Source organism: Bos javanicus, chromosome 22 (genome assembly GCF_032452875.1).
Source record: "Bos javanicus breed banteng chromosome 22, ARS-OSU_banteng_1.0, whole genome shotgun sequence".
Classification (NCBI taxonomy): Eukaryota; Metazoa; Chordata; class Mammalia; order Artiodactyla; family Bovidae; genus Bos; species Bos javanicus.
Genome location: NC_083889.1, coordinates 44,032,387 through 44,051,113, shown reverse-complemented (window position 1 = coordinate 44,051,113; position 18,727 = coordinate 44,032,387). Strand labels below are relative to the sequence as shown.

The window sequence follows — 18,727 nt, the reverse complement described above, 5'->3', positions numbered from 1 at the left end:
CTGACCCCTGTGATGTGAACTCTGAAGGGAGGTGCGCTGTTGGCTTCCTTGATGGCTGTGTGTCCAGTGCCAGGGCACTCCCTCCATAAGTGATTCCTGAATAAGTGAAGTAAATTAGCTGAGCTAAGTGGCTAAGGTACACTGGAAAAAAAGCTAAGTCTTCCTCTAAACCTCTCCACAGTGGACCCCGCTCCACTCACCACACTGGTGACCTCCCACAGAAACTGGAACTGACTCAATAACTTAGAATCATATATATAAACATTTTGTTTTCATTCAAGTTTCAACCCGTTTGTGCGAGGTGATATGAATCAGGCGATATCTTTACAAATCATTAAGGTAATGGGTCCAAGGATTAATCTTTTAAAAATATAAATAAGACTATAATTAATAAACTGAGGAATTAACTGGACAAATCTCAAAAAAGAACAAAAAGAATGAAAGAAACAGAGCCCCATACCTCATGGCCACCACCCCTGCTGCCCAATGAGTTACAGGAGTCTGAACGATACAGAGCTTGGCCTCGAAGGTTTCTAAACAATTGCAGTTTTCTTTGATGCCTCTTTGCCTCAGGCTCCCTCCAATGACTCTTGACTCAGGAGCACACTGAGTTCTGGTCAGGGGCTCAGGAACCTTGGAGATGGCAGAGAAATAGAGGCAGCTCACTGGGATGGATGGTGATGGATGAAAGGCTCAGGATGCAACATGGACCAGAAAAACTGGAGCAGCAGCACGCACCTCTCCCCGTCATCAGAGTGAGTATGGGGACAACATCCCATTCTCTGCATCCCACATCTTTCTCTGGCAGGAATAGGCTCTCTCAGGAGGCAACGAGTTCCCTTCATTGGAGGATCCGAGCTTGGGTTAAGCAGTAACTAGGAGGAAGTGCTGTGGAGGTGGTTTAAACTGCAGGCTGAACTATGTGACCTCAAAGGTCACACTGTAGACTGGCATTCCTATCGGCCAGTTCCTTTGCATTTCACTCCTCCTAAACCTCTCCAGCCTCCAGGAGCCTCCCTCAGTGGATACTATACATGCTGTGCCTCACAGACATTAAGTGAGCACTTACTGTGTGCCAGGGGCCAGAGTGGAGCAGGGACAAGGGTAACAGGATTCTACATTCTTCTGGGTGGACAAAGACAATAAACCCTTGAGCAGACACATGAGGAAAACCATTTGAGGCAAACTCCAAGAGTAAAATACAATGGGGGAATTCGGGACTTCTCTGGTGGTGCAGAGGATACAAATCCGCCTGCCAGTGCAAGGGATCCCTAGCCTGGGAAGATCCCACATGCTGCAGAGCAACTAAACCTGTGTGCCACAGCTTCTGAACCTACACACCTAGAGCCTGTGCCCCGCAACAAGAGAAGCCACCGCAATGAGAAGCCTGCACACTGCAACTAGAGAAGAACCCTCTCTCTCTGCGACAAAGACCGAGTGCAACCAACCAAAAATAAAATTAATTTTTAAAAATGGGGGAACATGACAGAAACTGACAGGGAAGGGGATGCTCTGGACAAAGTTGTCAGGGGAAACTTTTCAACAGAGGAAACATCTGAGCTAAATGGCATGAAAGTACCAGACATGAGAAAAGGCGGTGAGAGAGTGTGCTCAGCAGAAGGAAAAGCATGTGCAAAAGAGAAGTCTGAGAAGTCTCCTGACAAGTTGAGTTCAAATATTCATCAGTTGCACCCTATCCTAAAGGCCCCACCACAGGCCCTAAACACACATCTCGCCCGACCCCCGCCTGCCTTCTTTCCCCACTGACTTCTTTATCAGATTTTTTCAAGTCAAGGCAGAGCTGATTTGACTCTGAACTTTCCACTGGCAGGTGAGCTCTGAGCAAGGGCACAAAGGAACATGTGTGCACCTCTACCTACAGGGACAGAGGAAATGCTGACATCGTGACTCCATAAAAAAGTGGGCCTGTCTTGTATAGGGGACCATAACTCCCATCCTCCCACCTGGCATTCAGGTCCCATATTTGGGGGATGCGGGCCTTTTGTAGAATACGATGTAAAGAGAACCCTCTGAAAAAATACACACCTGTGCTCCAAGCATCTCAGGTGTATTTCAGAAGGTTCTTAGAGCCCCAGGTTCAGAACGTCTATCTGGTTACCACCCCTACAAGAAAAAACTAAACTGTTTCAGCCCAGGAGCACCCCACTGATGGAACGGACAACCTGTTAGAGGTGAGTAAATGAAAGAGAGGGGGCAAGATCAGGCCCTCAGACCCATAAAGAGACTCCCACACTACCTCTTCTAGCTCTGATAGAAGATGTCAGCCTGTCAGGGGGACCAAGGCCTGAAGGGGTCCTAATGAAACCTTATCCGCTCCACTCCAGTGAGGGAAACATCCCACAACACCCCAGAGCCTCCAGAGAAGGTACAAGACCCCATTTTCCAGGATTGTCCTTGACAAAGGTCATCTCTAGTCTCACATTCTAAGATAACATTTCACACAAGGCCGGTTAAGCATAGGAAGTGTTAATGCAAAGCCCACGTGTTTCAAGGCGGAAGGGGACACCAGGGCTACTGTGTAAATAATTCAGGTCCTTATCAGGAAACGGAGAAGTGCGGAGAGCTTGCTCACCTAGCTCACAGTGGAGTTAGGGATGGGGGTGCTCTGTTAATATCAGTTAAAATAGTAACAAGAAGGACAGTTAACCGAGGGAGAACTTGGCCTGTACCAGGCACTACAATAAAAACTTTAATCTTACACAACCTTTTAAGGTTTGTACTATGATCATCTCCACTCTACAGATGAGGAAACTGAGGCATGAGCAGGTGAAGTAACTTGCGCAAGACTACACAGCTGACACTCAGACCTAGCAAAACTCTTCCACACCCAGGGTAGAAGGTGGTAACACCTGGGCAGTGCATGAACTGCTTAAAAATACGTTTCTGCTACTTCACCCAGGACAACCACCATTTGGCAGTTCTCGCATCCTTGCCCAGTGCTGGAGGCAAGCCTGGTTTGGGCATTAAATGGAGTGAGAGCCCTCGAGGAACAAGCCACTCAGTTTCATCAACGTATAAGCCCTTGATGAGGCCGCTGATACTGCAAGAGCGGTTCTTCCTCGTGGCAAAGCCCACGGGAACTCGACTCAGTAGAAACTTTCACACTCGGAAGACGCTTGCCCGTCTCTAGCTACGAGGGACCGAAGTTCGCCTTAACCCCATGGTGTCCGCCTCCCCCTCCTCCTCCCTGGATCCTCGAGCCGCTTAGTTTAAGCAGCAAGGAGCACAGGGGCCCGAGTGGGCCCGAAACCGAAGCCACCGCCCCGCGCGCCCAAAGCCAGGTTCCCCGCCGCGAAATAACTGGTGGTCCTGCGAGCCCCGGCAAACAGCGCCCGACGGGAAGATACGCGGAGGGAAAGGGGCCGCACCCCAAGACAGGTGGCACCTCCGTCCCCGGAAGTGGGTCCGGGAACTTTTAGCCCAAGAGCTAGCAGAGGGTCGGAGTCAGGGTCTCCGGCGGAGCGGCGGCCGGTCGGGGCTGGTGGTGGCACTGCCTACCTGTGCCGCCTCCAGGGTTCCCCTGACCGTTCAGGGTGCCCGGAGCCAGGAGCGCACACTCTGCCGCGGGCACCGGGATGGAACGAGGGCGGCTTGGAGGTGGGGTCTAGCTCCGGCTTGGTGGGTGAAGGTGGAGAGGAATCAGCCCGGGAAGGCCTCCCGCCCCAGGGTGTCTAGCAGGGTCTCCAGCGGGGAAGGTCTAGCGGAGTAGCGGGGCTCCAGGCCAGCCGCCCACACTCACCTCGGCTCCCAGCGCGGGATCGACCCGCCGGGCTGCGGCTCGCACCGCGGCTACGACTCTGGCAGCGGCTACGACTCTGGCAGCGGCGGCTACGGAGGCGGCTCCCCGGAGCGGGGCGGGGCCGGGGGCGGAGAGGCCGGGCCGGCCACGTGGGCCGGAGGCGGGCCGGGGACCCCAGCGGGCGCCAGGCCGGGTGTCGGGGAACTTGGACTCGGTCACGCTTGGCTGCTGCTCAGCACTTCCCACTCCGCACCCTGTTGGGGTCCCAGGGAAGGCTGGGGACGGAGAAGGGGAGACCTGGCCCCCGGGGCATGCCCAGCACCTATTTGGGAGATAATTTACTGGGTCCGGGAAAGGGTGCGCAGCCTGCCGAATCCCGTTCCCCCGAGGGCAGCTCCGGGGATCTGTATCCCAACGGGAGAGGGCTGTGGCGACTCCCGAGCCATGGGCAGCAGGAGCTGCCCGGGCGGGCGAGGGCCCGGGTCAGGCTCTTGGAGCCCCAGCCTCGCCTACCAGGCTGACCTTGGGCTTGTCTAGTCCTGCCCAAGCCTCACTTTCCCCGACTGTGGGAGTGAGAATAAGGACGAATCCCCGCGCGCCCAGCAGGTTCTCAGGAAATACGTTTGTGGGCGGATGCTGAGCTTGAAAGAGCAGCAGCCAGCAGTGTGGCCTGAGTCTTTCCTGCAGAAATAGACATGAGAATCTAAATACTAAAAGCATTTTCTGTACTCATTCATCCGTTCAACAGATTAAATTCTTCCAGTCCTCAGGACCCCATAAAGTCAGGAATAAAAAAAGTCCCTACACACTAGTTATGAGCTCTTATGAAAGTACAAACCATTATAAAAAAGAAAAAGTTCATCAGCTGCTTTCATGTGCCTGGTGAGGACTTCAGGTGCTTCATCTACTTGCCTTGTGAGGTGTAGGGCTTGTATGGGCCGTCTCAGGAACTGAAGCTTAGAAAGGTGAAGCCAGCCCCCAGATCAGAGGAGAAAGCTCCAGTTCCAGGGCTACATTTCTCCGCAGCCATACCTCCAGTACATGGAGGATCAGGCTCTGAGTGGACCTCCTCACTCTCTCTCCATGGGGAGAGCTCTAACCCCCCACCCCCTCATTCCACCTCACAAGGGGTAGGGGGATGTTTAGGGCTTCCCAGGAGGGACCTTCCCTGGCAGCAGCCGCTGAGATGTAGATCTTCCAGTCCAGGCACCAATCGCCTGCACACCCGTCACCAGCACCAGGCGTTCAGACCTTCATCTGGCACAGCTGAGACTTCCTTTATTGCAAACTCCTGTCTCTCCTTTGCAGGCACACAGCCTCCTAGGGCTGTGTGACCTCTCCCTAGCCCACAGCTCACCTTCTGGGCCAGAAACTGACCAATGTTGAGCAAAGGAACTTTCATTCCAACTACAATTCCACTTCATTCCACCACACCTTGACCCCAAACCCAGTGCCTCATGACCCATCCCTTTCCTGTGTAAGGATCACACACCCTGTCCACGACTCCATTTCCAAGGCCAAAACCTATATCCAGGTCCCTAGTCCTCAACCTTTTCTTCCAGGCCTCTTTTGTTACTCTCCCTCCTCCACACAGTGGAAGATCACTTACTACAGCCAGCCATGTTTATTAGGTAATAATAAAGGGCTTCCACTCCCTCAGCAACCCAGAGCTCGGCAGGCACTTCCACCCCTCAAGTCGACACCTGGTGCTCTACTCAGGCGGCGTTGTCGGAGATAAAATTTCTATTTCCGTTAGATTCCATTTAATGATTGGAGCATCTGCTACATGCCACAGACCATGCCAGACTCTGAACTTCAGCAGTGACTCTGTCACAAGACAGAAAGACATAGTCCCTGACCCCATGGAGCTCACGGCTGATGTGGGAACAGTCAGAGCCATCACTGGGCAGGTTAGGGAGCAGGACGTGGTGAGAGACACACAGGAAGTGCTGGCCCAGATTCAAGCATGGGAAGGCTTCCTGTTCGATGTGGGGCGACAGGGCTGGAGAGGACAGACGTGGAAGCCCAGAGGTGGGAGAACACAGGACACACTTCTGGAAGCCCATGGAAAGGGGCCTTGATGGCCAAGGTGACACACTAGACCTTGACCATGGAAAGGTCTGGGCAGAGGTGATGGGACTCCACAGCTGCTGAGTGAGGAATGGATGCAGCGGGTCAAAGTCTCCTGGACACAGCAAAGGCAATGTGCATGTGGACTATTACTGGGGATGCACTCCTCAATTTCCTTTGTTTTTCAATTCCAGGTGTCCAGAGATCAGAACAGATCCTCAGGAATATGTAGACCAGAAACAAATCTATGTAAACTCACAACAGTTTATATGCAGTGCCCCATCACCTCCCACCTACTCATGCTTTGGCCCTGCTAGGGGGAGGGTAAGGAGCACTTGGCTCCTGGACTCAGATTAGGAAACTGTTGGGGAAGAGGTGATACACCGAAAGGGAGTCCTGTCATGGGGTGTGTGGAGAGAATAAGCAGGAAATGTGGGTCACTATCCATGGAGTTTGAAAACTGGTGGAGAAACCAGAAGATACTGATGATCAGCCACCTTTTCTCCTTGAAACAATCAGTTCATGAGGGCTCATTCTTGAATTCAGCTCCATCTCCCCTAACTTTGCAAGACAAGGCAGAATAGGACCAAGGCTGTCACCTAAGTCATCAGTTGGGAAAGCTGGGGTGTCTACTGCAGGTCTCCACACCAAAGAGTGAGTGAAGAGCTATAACCGGTGCCAGGTAGGGAAGCAGGGGTGAGGGGCTGGGATGAGGCACCAGGGAGCACAGTTGGAGAAAGCCATCTCTTGAGAAGGCGCAAGGGCAAGGGCAAGATGGAGACCACCAACCCGGCCATCGAGGACCCACCAGGTACCTTTAACACTCGTCCTGGGAGATCACACATTTAAAACCCACTGATAATACCACTCATATGACCAATGCTGAGAGAAATATTAAGAATAAGATAAAATCCACCCACAAATCACCACCACCCAGTAATCAGTTCAGTTGCTCAGTCGTGTCCAACTCTTTACGATCCCATGGACTGCAGCACATCAGGGTTCCCTGTCCATTGCCAACTCCCGGAGCTTGCTCAAACACATGTCCATCAAGTCGACGATGCCATCCAACCATCTCATCCTCTGTCATCCCCTTCTTCTCCTGCCTTCAATCCTTCCCAGCATCAGGGTCTTTTACAGTGAGTCAGTTCTTCACATCAGGTGGCCAAAGTACTGGAGCTTCGGCTTCAGCATCAGTCCTTCCAATGAATATTCAGGACAGATTTCCTTGAGGATTGACTGGTTGGATCCCCTTGCAGTCCAAGAGACTCTCAAGAGTCTTCTCCAACACCACAGTTCAAAAGCATCAATTCTTCCATGCTCAGCTTTCTTTATAGTCCAACTCTCATATCCATACATGACTACTGGAAAAACCATAGCTTTGACTAGACAGACCTTTGTTGGCAAAGTAACGTCTCTGCTTTTTAATACGCCATCTAGGTTGGTCATAGCTTCTCTTCCAAGGAGCAAGAATCTTTTAATTTCATGGCTGCAGTCACCATCTGCAGTGATTTTGGAGCCAAAAATATAAAGTCTGTCAGTTTCCATTGTTTCCCCATCTATTTGCCGTGAAGTGATGGGACCAGATGCCATGATCCTAGTTTTTTGAATGTTGTTTTAAGCCAACTTTTTCACTCTCCTCTTTCACTTTCAAGAGGCTCTTTAGTTCCTCTTCACTTTTTGCCATAAGGGTGGTGTCATCTGTGTATCTGAGGTTACTGATACCCAGCAACATCTACTGTTATTTTGTGTGCTTTTTTGTTTTCCATTTAACATATTGTGAGCCTCTTCCTTGTGATAAAACACTCTACAACATGACTGTTAAGAGTCGCCTATTGGTCTATGGTATGAATGTGCCTCTTCTTATCAGCAGTCCTGACTGGTACCTGGTTTGATCCTCACTTCTCAGCATCAGGGATAATGCTTAGTGATGAAAATCTTTGCATAACTAACTTTGATACACAGTTCTGGTTATTTCCTACAGAGAAAATGCTAGAAGTGGATTACTGAAAGGAATATTCAAGTCTTCTGCCTTTAGCAGTATTCAGATGCCCCTCCCCCCCACACACACACTTTCTTTTTGAAAAGTGTGGAGCATCCAGTTGATGAAGCAACACTAACCTTCTCCCCCAGGAGATGGTGACACCTGTGAAGGAATAAGGTGTTCATCTCAGTGTTCAGACCTAAGCAATGTTCTGCAAGCAGCTAATACAGTAAAAGACTTCTTTCTCTAAAACCAAGTCCCATCTGCTCTCATAATCTAGGCTTGAGGAAGACCTGAGAAGCAAGACCGGGAGGTGGGGTGGAAAGGTAGACAGGTACTTCAGGGCAGGAAATGCCTGGGTTCAAATCCAACGTCGCCCTGCCCTGAAGGTGGGACGTTACCTAAGCCATAAACCCTGCTGGGAGTATGGGACGCGCCCAGGTGGTAGCAGGTGTCCAACTCACAGGGGTGACTCTACGACACAACAGGTCATCACCAGCCCTAAGTCTACAGTCTGGAGACCGGACCCACAGGGAGTGCAAATTTGAGACAATACAAGCCACTTGGCGGGAGGGATGTGGGACACCCCAGTGGCCCTCAGCTCTGGAGACCATGGTAAGCGAATGGGGGTCTCACCCCAATTTGCAAAGCAGGAATGGATGCAGTTAACTCCTCTGGGAGGCCTCCTGAAACTCACTAGCAACTGTTACCGCTGACCCTGATGCCAACTGAGACAAATGACGGCTGTGCACACTTGCTGTGTGCCAGGCACTGGACTACCCGGACTATCCCCTCCATCCGCTTCATCCTCACCACCACACCATAGGCAGGTGCGCTGTCATCCCCATCAGACAGAGGAGGAAACTGAGTGCCACGGAGATGAGGTAACGTGCCCTGCTGACTGATCAGTGGTAGGGCTGGGGTCTCAAGCTGGTTAAAGCAGCAAAGTCCAAGTCCAGCCCAGGTGGAAGGCATAAGCAAGGGGCACAGCCTGCCCTCAAGGAGCAGCTGGACTAGGGATTAAGAGGGTCTAGCACATAAACGCGGGAGCAGGACCTGAATGAGGGTGGACAGTTGTCAAGGAAGGCCTGACTGCAAAGGATGGCTGGAGACTTCGAGAGGGAGAAGGAAAAGTCTGGCACAGAGGGTCTGGGACAGGACCACACCAGAGAGGACCCTCAAATTCTGCTTTGGTGGCAGAGAAGAAAGAGAAACAGAGAAAAAGAGGTTGGCTAGGAGCCAGGTAATAACTTTGGGGTTCACTTCTGGGCTATCGGCAATTTACAAGTAGCCATTTCCTGTAGTTGGTCCTAGCCAACTGCCTGCAGAACTGAGTCCTCCAGGAGACAGGGACTCCACTGTGATCACTGAGGCCCTCTGCTACCCAGACCAGGGCTAACCAGATATCTCTAGGGGATCATACTTTATCACTGTACATCCCTTAACCTGCCCCAGATGACCACATCCCCAAAGGCAAGGGGGCTGTGTACTGGCTTCTGTGACCATAACTCTGCTTGGGCTCACAGTCAAGCCTCACCTCAGCCCCATTTGGTACTGAGCTATTACTTATTTCCCAGATGTATAAACAGTCGTGGAGAAGGCAATGGCACCCCACTCCAGTACTCTTGCCTGGAAAATCCCATGGACGGAGGAGCCTGGTGGGCTGCAGTCCGTGGGGTCGCTGAGAGTCGGACACGACTGAGCGACTTCACTTTCACTTTTCACTTTCATGCATTGGAGAAGGAAATGGCAACCCACTCCAGTGTTCTTGCCTGGAGAATCCCAGGGACGGCACAGCCTGTTGGGCTGCCGTCTATGGGGTCGCACAGAGTCGGACACAACTGACGTGACTTAGCAGCAGCAGCAGCAGAAACAGTCGTGATTGGCTCAAGTGACCTGCTTAAGAGTCCCCCCAAAAGTGGCAGACTGAGATCTAAGTTCCGGGTACCTGAAACCAAAGCCCCACTTTAATCACAATGATTAAAAAATCTCATCAAGAATGCACAATTATATAACTGTGTGCAGGATCTTCAAGTACCTCAAACTTCAGGTACATAAACCAAAGGCTGCTGCTACTAAGTAGCTTCAGTCATGTCCGACTCTGTGCGACCCCATAAACCAAAGGCAGGTCCTGCTTATTTTTGCCTTCTGTCACCAGTCATGCTTCGGCCTTTCTCTGCTGAGTCCTGCCTGGCCTGGCCTTGCCCAGCCTGGTGAGAAACATCCATGCTTTATCTGGGAGCTGCCACCTGTCCCATTCCCTGGAATGTTTTAACCAGCGAGATCAGGAAGAGCAGTCTTCAACCTGAGGACCATTACTTGGTCTCTGCGTCCCCTCCAGCTTCTAAAACTTGGGAAATTCCCCCGACCATGAATTGGCCGTCGGTTAGAGAAACAATCACTGCTTTTGTTCACAGCCAGAGCAGAGTGTGGTAATCCAGCACAGGGACCTTAAAGCAACAAATTCAGAAAAATGTCTGTATCTCTATCAGAGCTGACAGATGATCAGGGGAAAATGAGTCTGGTAAATGGGACGTAGGCAGATCTGAGAACCCAGTCAACTGTTACAGGCTATGTACAGTCAACTTTTAAGAATCCTGCCTTAGTTTGATTTTGTGAGGAGCACCGCCCCCTCCACAAGCCCCGTGCCTTCCTTCCACAACAGTCACATGTAAACCCACCCTCTTCTCTTAGGCAAAGAGATGATTTAACACAGCACCTAACAAAGGTGCTGCGCTTTACCTCCTGGGCTGAAGCTCCTATCTTTACCCATATCCATAGGGCCCACAAGTAGTCCAAAACCTGCTCTTCCACAGAATAAGAGCCACTATTTACCACACGGCTACTGCTGCTGCTAAGTCGCTTCAGTCGTGTCCGGCTCTGTGCGACCCCATAGACGGCAGCCCACCAGGCTCCCCCGTCCCTGGGATTCTCCAGGCAAGAGTACTGGAGTGGGGTGCATTGCCTTCTCCAACCACACGGCTAGAACTTGCCAAGTGTGGCTGTGGGTGCTTTATAAACCCCAGTTCATTAAGTCTCACAATAACCCAGTGTGGCAGGTATCAGTCCCATCTTGCAGATCAAACAACTGAGGCTCAGAACGATTAGGTGGTTTGCCCACAGTCCCATACTGAGAATGAGGTAGAAGTGAGATGGCAGGGATCATGTATACCTTATTCATTACTGCATCTCCAATACATATTTTAGGCTTTCAAATAAATATTGTAAAAAGATTTTATTACCTATAAATGTGAAAGATGGTGTAAAAACCCTCTAGAAAGAGGCCAGGGAGCCAAGCCTAGTGATCTTGCATTATTTTTCCTTAATCTCAAAGACCCCATTTGAATTTTATCTCCTTGCAAAAGGCCTTACACCTTGTTTCTGTCTGTCCTGCCCTTCATTCTATCTCCACTATTCTTGAACCACTTCTGATTTTGTTCCTCTCAACTGAGAAGACAGGGTAGCAGGTAGGGGAGGAAAATATCTTTATTGAGTCCTTTATTAAGGGCTCACTATGCCCAAGACGTGCATGCACGCTCAGTCATGTCTGATTCTTTTCGACTCCATGGACTGTAGCCCGCCAGGCTCCTCTGTTCATGGGATTCTCCAGGCAAGAATACTGCAGTGGGTTGCCATTTCCTCCTTCAGGGGTTCTTCCCAACCCAGGGATCGAACCCGTCTCCTGCATTGGCAGGTGGATTTTTTACCACTGTGCCACCAGGGACACCCATGCCTGAGACAGTGAAGGTATAATTTACATCTCCTTCCTCATCTACCTGCTTATTGCTTGTAGCCTCTTATTCAACTAAACCTAAATTAAGTGTTTCCTAATTAAAGCCTGCAAAGGGAAGCTGGTCTTTGCTACCTAAAGTTTGCATTTCTAAAACAAAGTAAATAAAACCAGTGGTGAGGTCCCACAGATGTTGGCAACTGTATGAACCCAAAGCAGATATAAAAATGGACTCTTGCTTTCTAATACCATGGTAAAAATTAGGGCTTCTCATGCTGTCCAAAGAGGATTTTCTCACCACTAACAGGAAAGAGGTATTCTGCAGCATCTGCCTAATGAAATCCTTCCAATAGAGTCCTTTTAGATCCATCTGCTTAACCTCTGAACCAGCTGTACTCTCAATATGTGGACTAAGGAGGGAACCAACTCGCCATAACTTGCCACTCAAGGTTTTTTCTTCTTAGAAATTATGTTGAGAGACAGTACAGCCCATTGGTTAGGAATGAGGATGATTCAATCAGATGTACGAATCCCAATGTTGCTGACTTCTTGTTTGTGCCCTCAGCAAAGCTACCCCATTTCTGGGTGTCAGAATCTCAAAAATGAGGCCCCAAAGTTGACATAAACCAGGGATGTAACTCAGAGCACATGGCACACAGAAGATGAGACACCTCACATCAGAAGAATGAACAGGCACCTTTTTCTTTCTGAATGACAGGAAATTTGTGGCTCCCAAATTTCAGCATCCATCAACTTCTTTTCCAATTTCTTCAAAGAAAGTCCATTGTTCTGAGAGTCATATTTCTCCTTGAGGTAAGTGTCCCTGCCCCTGTTCCAGACACCGATGAGACAACAGGCATCTGACCGATGGAGGGTGGAGTAAACGATCAAGGGCAGCAGGTTCCTTTTCCTGCAAGTATAAGACAGACCAGCCATCCTGGCCTCCTCACCCTGGGTAATCTCTCTCCCTCTCAGAATAAGGGCCCACAGAAAATTGTGCTAGGAACCCCAGCTATTCAGGAAACAGAAAACATGACCTAGAATAATGAGCCACCACAATCTTAAAACAAAACATTTTATTTGATGCAGAGATGCTAGGGTACAAAAACAACATTCTGCAGATGTCGCCTGTGGACACTATCACCTATTTACAGTTATGTACAAATCAAATAAGACAGTAACATCTTCAATGTAAAAACACAGCATGCTGCTACAGTCTGCTGGTCAGTGCTCACTATTCCACCAAACCTCACAAAGGAGAAACTTAAAGATGAAACAAAGACAATGGCAATAACCACTGTTCCACAGGCTTTCCCCCCAGACAAATAGGGAGCTTCTGCAGTGAAAAACAAACAGTGAAAATAAAAGTCATCTACTCTCTAAATGAATACATTTGGTTTTTACAAAAGCTTTTGCTCTCTCCAGACTCACTACATCTTTTTCTTGAGACAGAAAATAACCACTTATTAAAAATAACATGCTTACACATTAGCGTCATCCAATGGTAATTATTTTTTGGCTAATGACAGGAGCGGCCAACTTTGTCTTTGTCACATACAAACAGAAGATAGCTTCTTTGAATCTTCTCCACTGAAATTTTCTTTGATAAAAACATCAGATACACAGTCATAATGGTTTGCTTTTGTCAGGCTTGTACAAACCACAGTGCTTGGTCGACCTGGAGCCATGGCTCCAGCCCTTTAGAACACGGACATGTTCCTTGCAGAGTCTGTGGTCCTCACTGAATTTTGGAGAGGAGTCGAAGAGCAGGAGGGAAGGCAACTGCCCAAAGGGGCCTCACTCGACCTCTTAGCAAATTAGCCCTTAGCAACTGCTATCTTGTCTGTGGCTAAAGTCTGCACCATTTAATAATACTATGAGTCATGAATTAAAGGTGACATATACAGATATATAAAAATAGAATCCAAAATTGGAAGGGAGGGGTGGTTGCCACTCAGATTGTAAGAGCTGGTCTTGAAGGGTATCTTGAAGCAGCCCAGGAATGACATCAGACACATCAAGAATAAGCACCAAGTGTTTGAACACACAAGGGAAAAAAATAACAAACCCACATATGATAGAGGACTACTGCTGAGAAAAAAAATGTAGTAAGCAACCTTCAAAATGAACACAGGTGATATACCACTTTTTAAAAAGCGTCTTTATACTTCTAAACAGTAAAAGAAGCTGGGTACGTAAGAATTTCTGTTAATCCCCATCCTGAGCTTGGCTTTCACAAGGCACCAATGTGAATAAGGCAGCACATTCTATTTGGGCAACTAAACTGAGTGTGAAGCTGAGAAACAGAAGGGCAGTGAAAATTATTAAGCCCCTGGAAAACAAGAGCTGTGAAGAATGAGTAGGGGTGGGATTATTTATCACTGGAATAAAAATACTAGAGGGATGATTTCACTGTGGTTTTCAAATACATGGAAGGTGAGCAGCTGTTCTTTTTCCACTACACGCTGAACAAAAGAAGGCTGGTTTGAATTTCTATAAGGAAGATGTACAAAGAACTATCTGATCAGCAGGGGAGGTTACAGAAGCTCCTTCGCTGAAAATCCAGAATCACATCCACAGCCAAATGACTGAAATAATTCATGCACAACCCTTTCTGTTTGACACTAGATGGGCACCTGCCAGATAATCCAAACTTTCTCTCACCCCCAAAGCTCTGCTATCAGCATGAAAGCTATTGGCTTACAGTCTGTGATCTCCTTCTGTTTATTTTAACCCTAAACCTGGAAAGGAGGTGATATAGCAAGGATGACCCAACTCCATGAGGACTCCTGACTGGTATCTCCGTATTCTGTCACATATCTCCAAAACAGATCAATTCACAAGTTATTTAAAACTGAAGACGGAGCAAATGCCTGGCTCTAGTGGATACTCAGGACTCCTTGCCCTGCTCTCCACAATGTCTGCTTTCCTCATTAGGGCTTGGCCTAAGCTCAGCATTAAAAAAGTGATTTAATTCATCTAAAAAAGTGATTAAGCCAAGAGTTAAAACTATAAATAAGGACCTTTAAGGTGTGGAATTTAAATGAAACTATTCCAAGTGTCACATTTTTTAAGTGAGGAGAAATCTGATTTTGAAATTAACAATTGCTTTGCCTTTTTCTTAAAACATATGAAGTATGAAGAAGCAATCAAAAGATTTCAAATGTATTCACAATCATAGCAAATTTCTTTAGGGAAGCAATGGGTAAAAAAAAAAAAGTAATTAACTTCTGGCTGCATTTAGCAAGAGTATTTTCTTGTGGCACCAGACATATGTAATTACCATGGATGCCTTTCTTTTCAAATTTTCTAAAGCAGATGTGGCAAACTGATAGCTAGTGGGCCAAATCAGGTCCACCCATGGGTTTCCTGAATTCAATTAAGAATTTTATTGCCCATACTAAAAAAAATAATCAGATTTTTTTCATGTAAAACTCCCAGATTCCCAGTTTCTCTTGAAAAAATGGGACAATCAGGAAACACTATATGGTCACAACTGGCTGGAGTGGCTGCTCCCTGTAGTACAGCACAAGGGTGTCTGCTGGCCACAGTCTCCACCAGGCCCCACTGTCTCTCTGAGCCCGAGAAGGGTTTGTCACCATACCTTATTTATCACTACACTTGCTACAGGTGGGCCTCCTGAAGGAACAGCATTTGTTAAATAAGAACACTCTTTCCCAACAATATCAACTAGAAAAGGCTCATAATCTTCTCATTGCCATTGTCCACCTCTCTCCAATAAAGACAGGGTAATTCCTCTCTCCTTAAGAGAACCCACTTAGTGTTGAGCTGGTTGCGGACTGCAGAGTTTTCTCTCTTTAGGGAGGAAAGTGTGTCATTTCTTCACCAGGAATTTAAAAAAAAAAAAAAAAAAGCTTTTTTCTTCCTTTGCTTCTTTTAAAGGAAAAGACAACTCAACTCTGAACTTCTGATCTGGGACTATCTCAATTATTATTGTGTCAACCAAAAACTCTTTGTTTCATGACTTTTATGGCCTCTCTCACATTGGGCTCAAAATTCTGTTACCTGGCTAGGTCACTCACTGAAGTCCTGGGACGTGGGCCTGGATGACTTCTGATTATCTGGAGATCAACGTCCCTCACAGGCCCAGGCCTCAGTTCTCCAAAAGACTCCTGCCCCTGTATGACTGGGCTGGGCCCATCCAGGCAGTCCCTACTGCTTGTAGCTCATCTCAGAGAAGAACACACCTTTGCCTGGGCCTTCACCCACCTGGTCATGCTCTAAGAAAAGCCAACTGTGCCAAATGCTAAGGTGTCATGTGTGTCAGACGTGTAGTGCATCGGTGAGTCGAGATAAACAACTGGCTCCCTCATTTCAACTACCTGCTCTTCCCAGTTAGCTGAAGGAAGCCAGGACCTACCTCTGGTCTCCAGTACAGAGGATACCACCTATCTGAGCTACAGAGCCTTTTACTCTAGGAATAAAGGCCCTTCATTGAGTTCAATCCCATATTCGAATTCTTGGTTCCCCAGCATCTGAAAGCCTGTGACTTCTGAACCTTTATCTGAATTCTGTCCTATCATTTCCACCATCCAGGACCATTCGTGAGTCAAAAGCACCTCTGCATAAAACGTTTTGCATTAATCTATACAGCAACCATTCCCACTTCCAGCATGAGATGGGGAGGGTTTAAAAAAAAAAAAGTGAAAGTAATAAGACAACACTAGAAAAGCTGGACTTCTCAACTATTCAGAGCTGGGCATTCACACTGTCCTTTTCATTACTTGGTACAAAAGTTTGATTTTGCTGAACATCACAGTCTTTAGTATTTCAAAATAAGTACCTAAACCCTAAATTCACACTAAGGCATCACTTGATTTTTGGCCAAGCAGTTTTTCCTTTCCATTTTCACAGTGAGTTTACTTAGCAAGCTCTCTGCCCATGCTCATGGAGCTCAGCTGATGCTTCTTCTCTGGTCTTTCACTCTGTTACTGGGGCCAGTTTCTCAGAGATGCCTTGTTTCACATACAAAGCTGAACATCTATCCTAAGGCAGCTCCTAAAGGCACCTCTGGGGCATGCACCATTTCTTGACTTCAGTAAGAAATCACTCTGAAAATGTTTCCAAGTGCATTTTCATACATTAATAAGACTGCCCCATCTCCTTCACAGAATGGATGCCAACAATGGAATGGCAGGACACTCACGGGAGGCCAGAAACTATGTTCATCTTGGATTCCACAGTGACAGCATGGAACATCTCTCCTCCAACAAGATGCTTGGTCTTACAGGGGAGACAGTTCTCCAGCCCACTTGTCTCTCCCTCAGAGCAGCTGCAGGAAACTCGATGCCAGAGAACAGACGAGCATGTTCTTCTCGCAAGAAGCTGCCAGCTGCCTTTACAGAGCAGGCAGTGTGGTATTTGCATCAAAGATACACACAAACCTCTTCTTTCCAGCAAGGGTGCAAGCCTTCGCTTCCCCACCTGCTGGGCGTGAACCTCGAAGGAAAAGTCCTCCCCTCCCCACTTCCCCACACCCCACCTTAGGATGCTTCTCAGTGTCCGCCCCCCCCGTCAATATTGGTCCTATTTTGTGAAGGAGTGAAAATCAGGGTCCCTGGTATTGGTGCCAAAATCCAACAGCATTTATGAAAAAGGTAGAAAAAGATATTCACTCCCCCTTAAGGTCATGGAGAGGGAAAAGGAACAACTATTTTCCCTTTGGAAACAAAAATTCTGTACAGAAGTCACTCATAAAAACAGAACATATTACTTCTCCCTTTTAAAGCAAATTCTTTCCTCTTAAGCTCTCAATGCCTATTTTTGGTAGAGTGAAGTATAAGAGAGAAATTTTTAATTGGGTAAGTCAAACAAAAAGAAAATGAAACCTTATTCACAGGCTAGGGTTGTGAGGGAAGTACTTTAAGATTCAAGAATTTAATGATTTCAGGTCCCATGTCTTCTCTAGACAATACTTAAAGAGCACATTCATCTTTGTAACAATACCTTCCTTTTCACCTTCTTAAAAAGAGGTTTGTCATTAGGCAAAACAAGTTCAGCAGATTAACTGGCTACCACCTCCACATACTGCTGTTTTGTCAGTGGATTCTCATCCCTAATTTTCTGTTCAGAGCTTTAGACTAGAGGTCAACCAAAACACAAATTACAACTTTGGTGAATACAGCCCAGTTAGGTATCAGTTTCTTAAAAATAAACATTTAGGCACCAACATCTGAGATTCAACAAAGTAAGTATAAGCCAGGGAAACTTGGTGGGCAGACCTGGCCCCTGCGTGATGCCTACTCAGATCAAGATGTGGCCCCAGTGCCCTCTGCAAATTGACCAACCCATCTCAGAAAGAATGGTCTAGATGGTCATTGGCCTGACCCTGAAGCCCCCTCCTTGGCCAGACATGTCCCCCACTAATATATAAGACTCATTTTTATGAAAAATGACTGTATATTCAGTTACCTTCTTGACCTCTGACTCCAGAGCTTTTTTTTTAAACACCCATGGCATTGTAAATGGCACTGTAAATTCCATACCAACAATGGAAAGAGGCATTATCTTTAACTACATGGATTCCATAGAGACTGGCACTTGACTTCTGTGGCTGTAGTGGCATCAAAAGTGCTTTTTCCACAAAGCATTTCAAATCAAAGCAGCCAATAGCTAACTGGCAAAGTTTGCACAGATAAATTAAGTCTGAATGATCAGTGCGGGTATTTTCCTGTTTCTTCCCTACCTCCCAGAATTGGCTCTAGTCCAAAGTCTGACCTAACATGGCAAGCTGTTGTCAGACATTATGGACATGACTTTCACAGTTCCACATGGTTTCAGAGAACTGGAGACTCTGCCAATATATTTGGTAGAGAATAGAGAGGCAAGGAGAGCAAGTACTGGCCAGGATTTCGCTCTGAATATCCTTGTAAGAGACCTCAGCTCCAAGTGGGCCACATACCCAGAGAGATGAGCTGGGGAACCAGAGAGAGGCGGCAGCTAAAGTGGCAATGCTTAGACTCTTCCATTCTGTTACAAAGGGGCGACCGTGTGGAGTTCACCAGTGTAGCTGCAGCAACCAGGTTCTGCTTTGCAGGCCCCTGAGGCAAGGAGCTTGGAAGGAAGGGCAGGAGGGTCTTCCTCACCTAAGAAAAGAAGAGAGGGCAGAGTCGCATGTTACTCCTGGGTGCTCAGGCCAGAATGAGGCTGGATCTGGGTTTGC

The 18,727-nt window shown here is 47.7% G+C and overlaps 2 protein-coding genes across 5 annotated transcripts in view; both read right to left on the bottom strand.

The window, feature by feature from the left end:
• ARHGEF3 (Rho guanine nucleotide exchange factor 3) overlaps positions 1 to 3,872 on the bottom strand; it is a 312,008-nt gene extending 308,136 nt beyond the window's left edge. Inside the window, exon 1 of one of the 3 annotated variants that reach the window (XM_061396610.1) lies at positions 3,761 to 3,872. The gene's annotated coding sequence lies outside the window, so the exon portion shown is untranslated. Of the gene's footprint in view, positions 1 to 3,519; positions 3,734 to 3,760 lie in introns of those variants that run through there. The other 2 variants (XM_061396607.1, XM_061396609.1) reach the window with 2 other exon arrangements.
• Positions 3,873 to 12,605: 8,733 nt separating this feature from the next.
• The window catches only part of IL17RD (interleukin 17 receptor D), a 68,578-nt gene continuing 62,456 nt past the window's right edge, over positions 12,606 to 18,727 (bottom strand). For both annotated transcript variants that reach the window (XM_061396605.1, XM_061396606.1), the window contains one exon: positions 12,606 to 18,650. In XM_061396605.1, the coding sequence (XP_061252589.1) occupies positions 18,538 to 18,650 (113 nt within the window). In that variant the 3' untranslated portion in view covers positions 12,606 to 18,537. The remainder of the gene's footprint in view (positions 18,651 to 18,727) is intronic.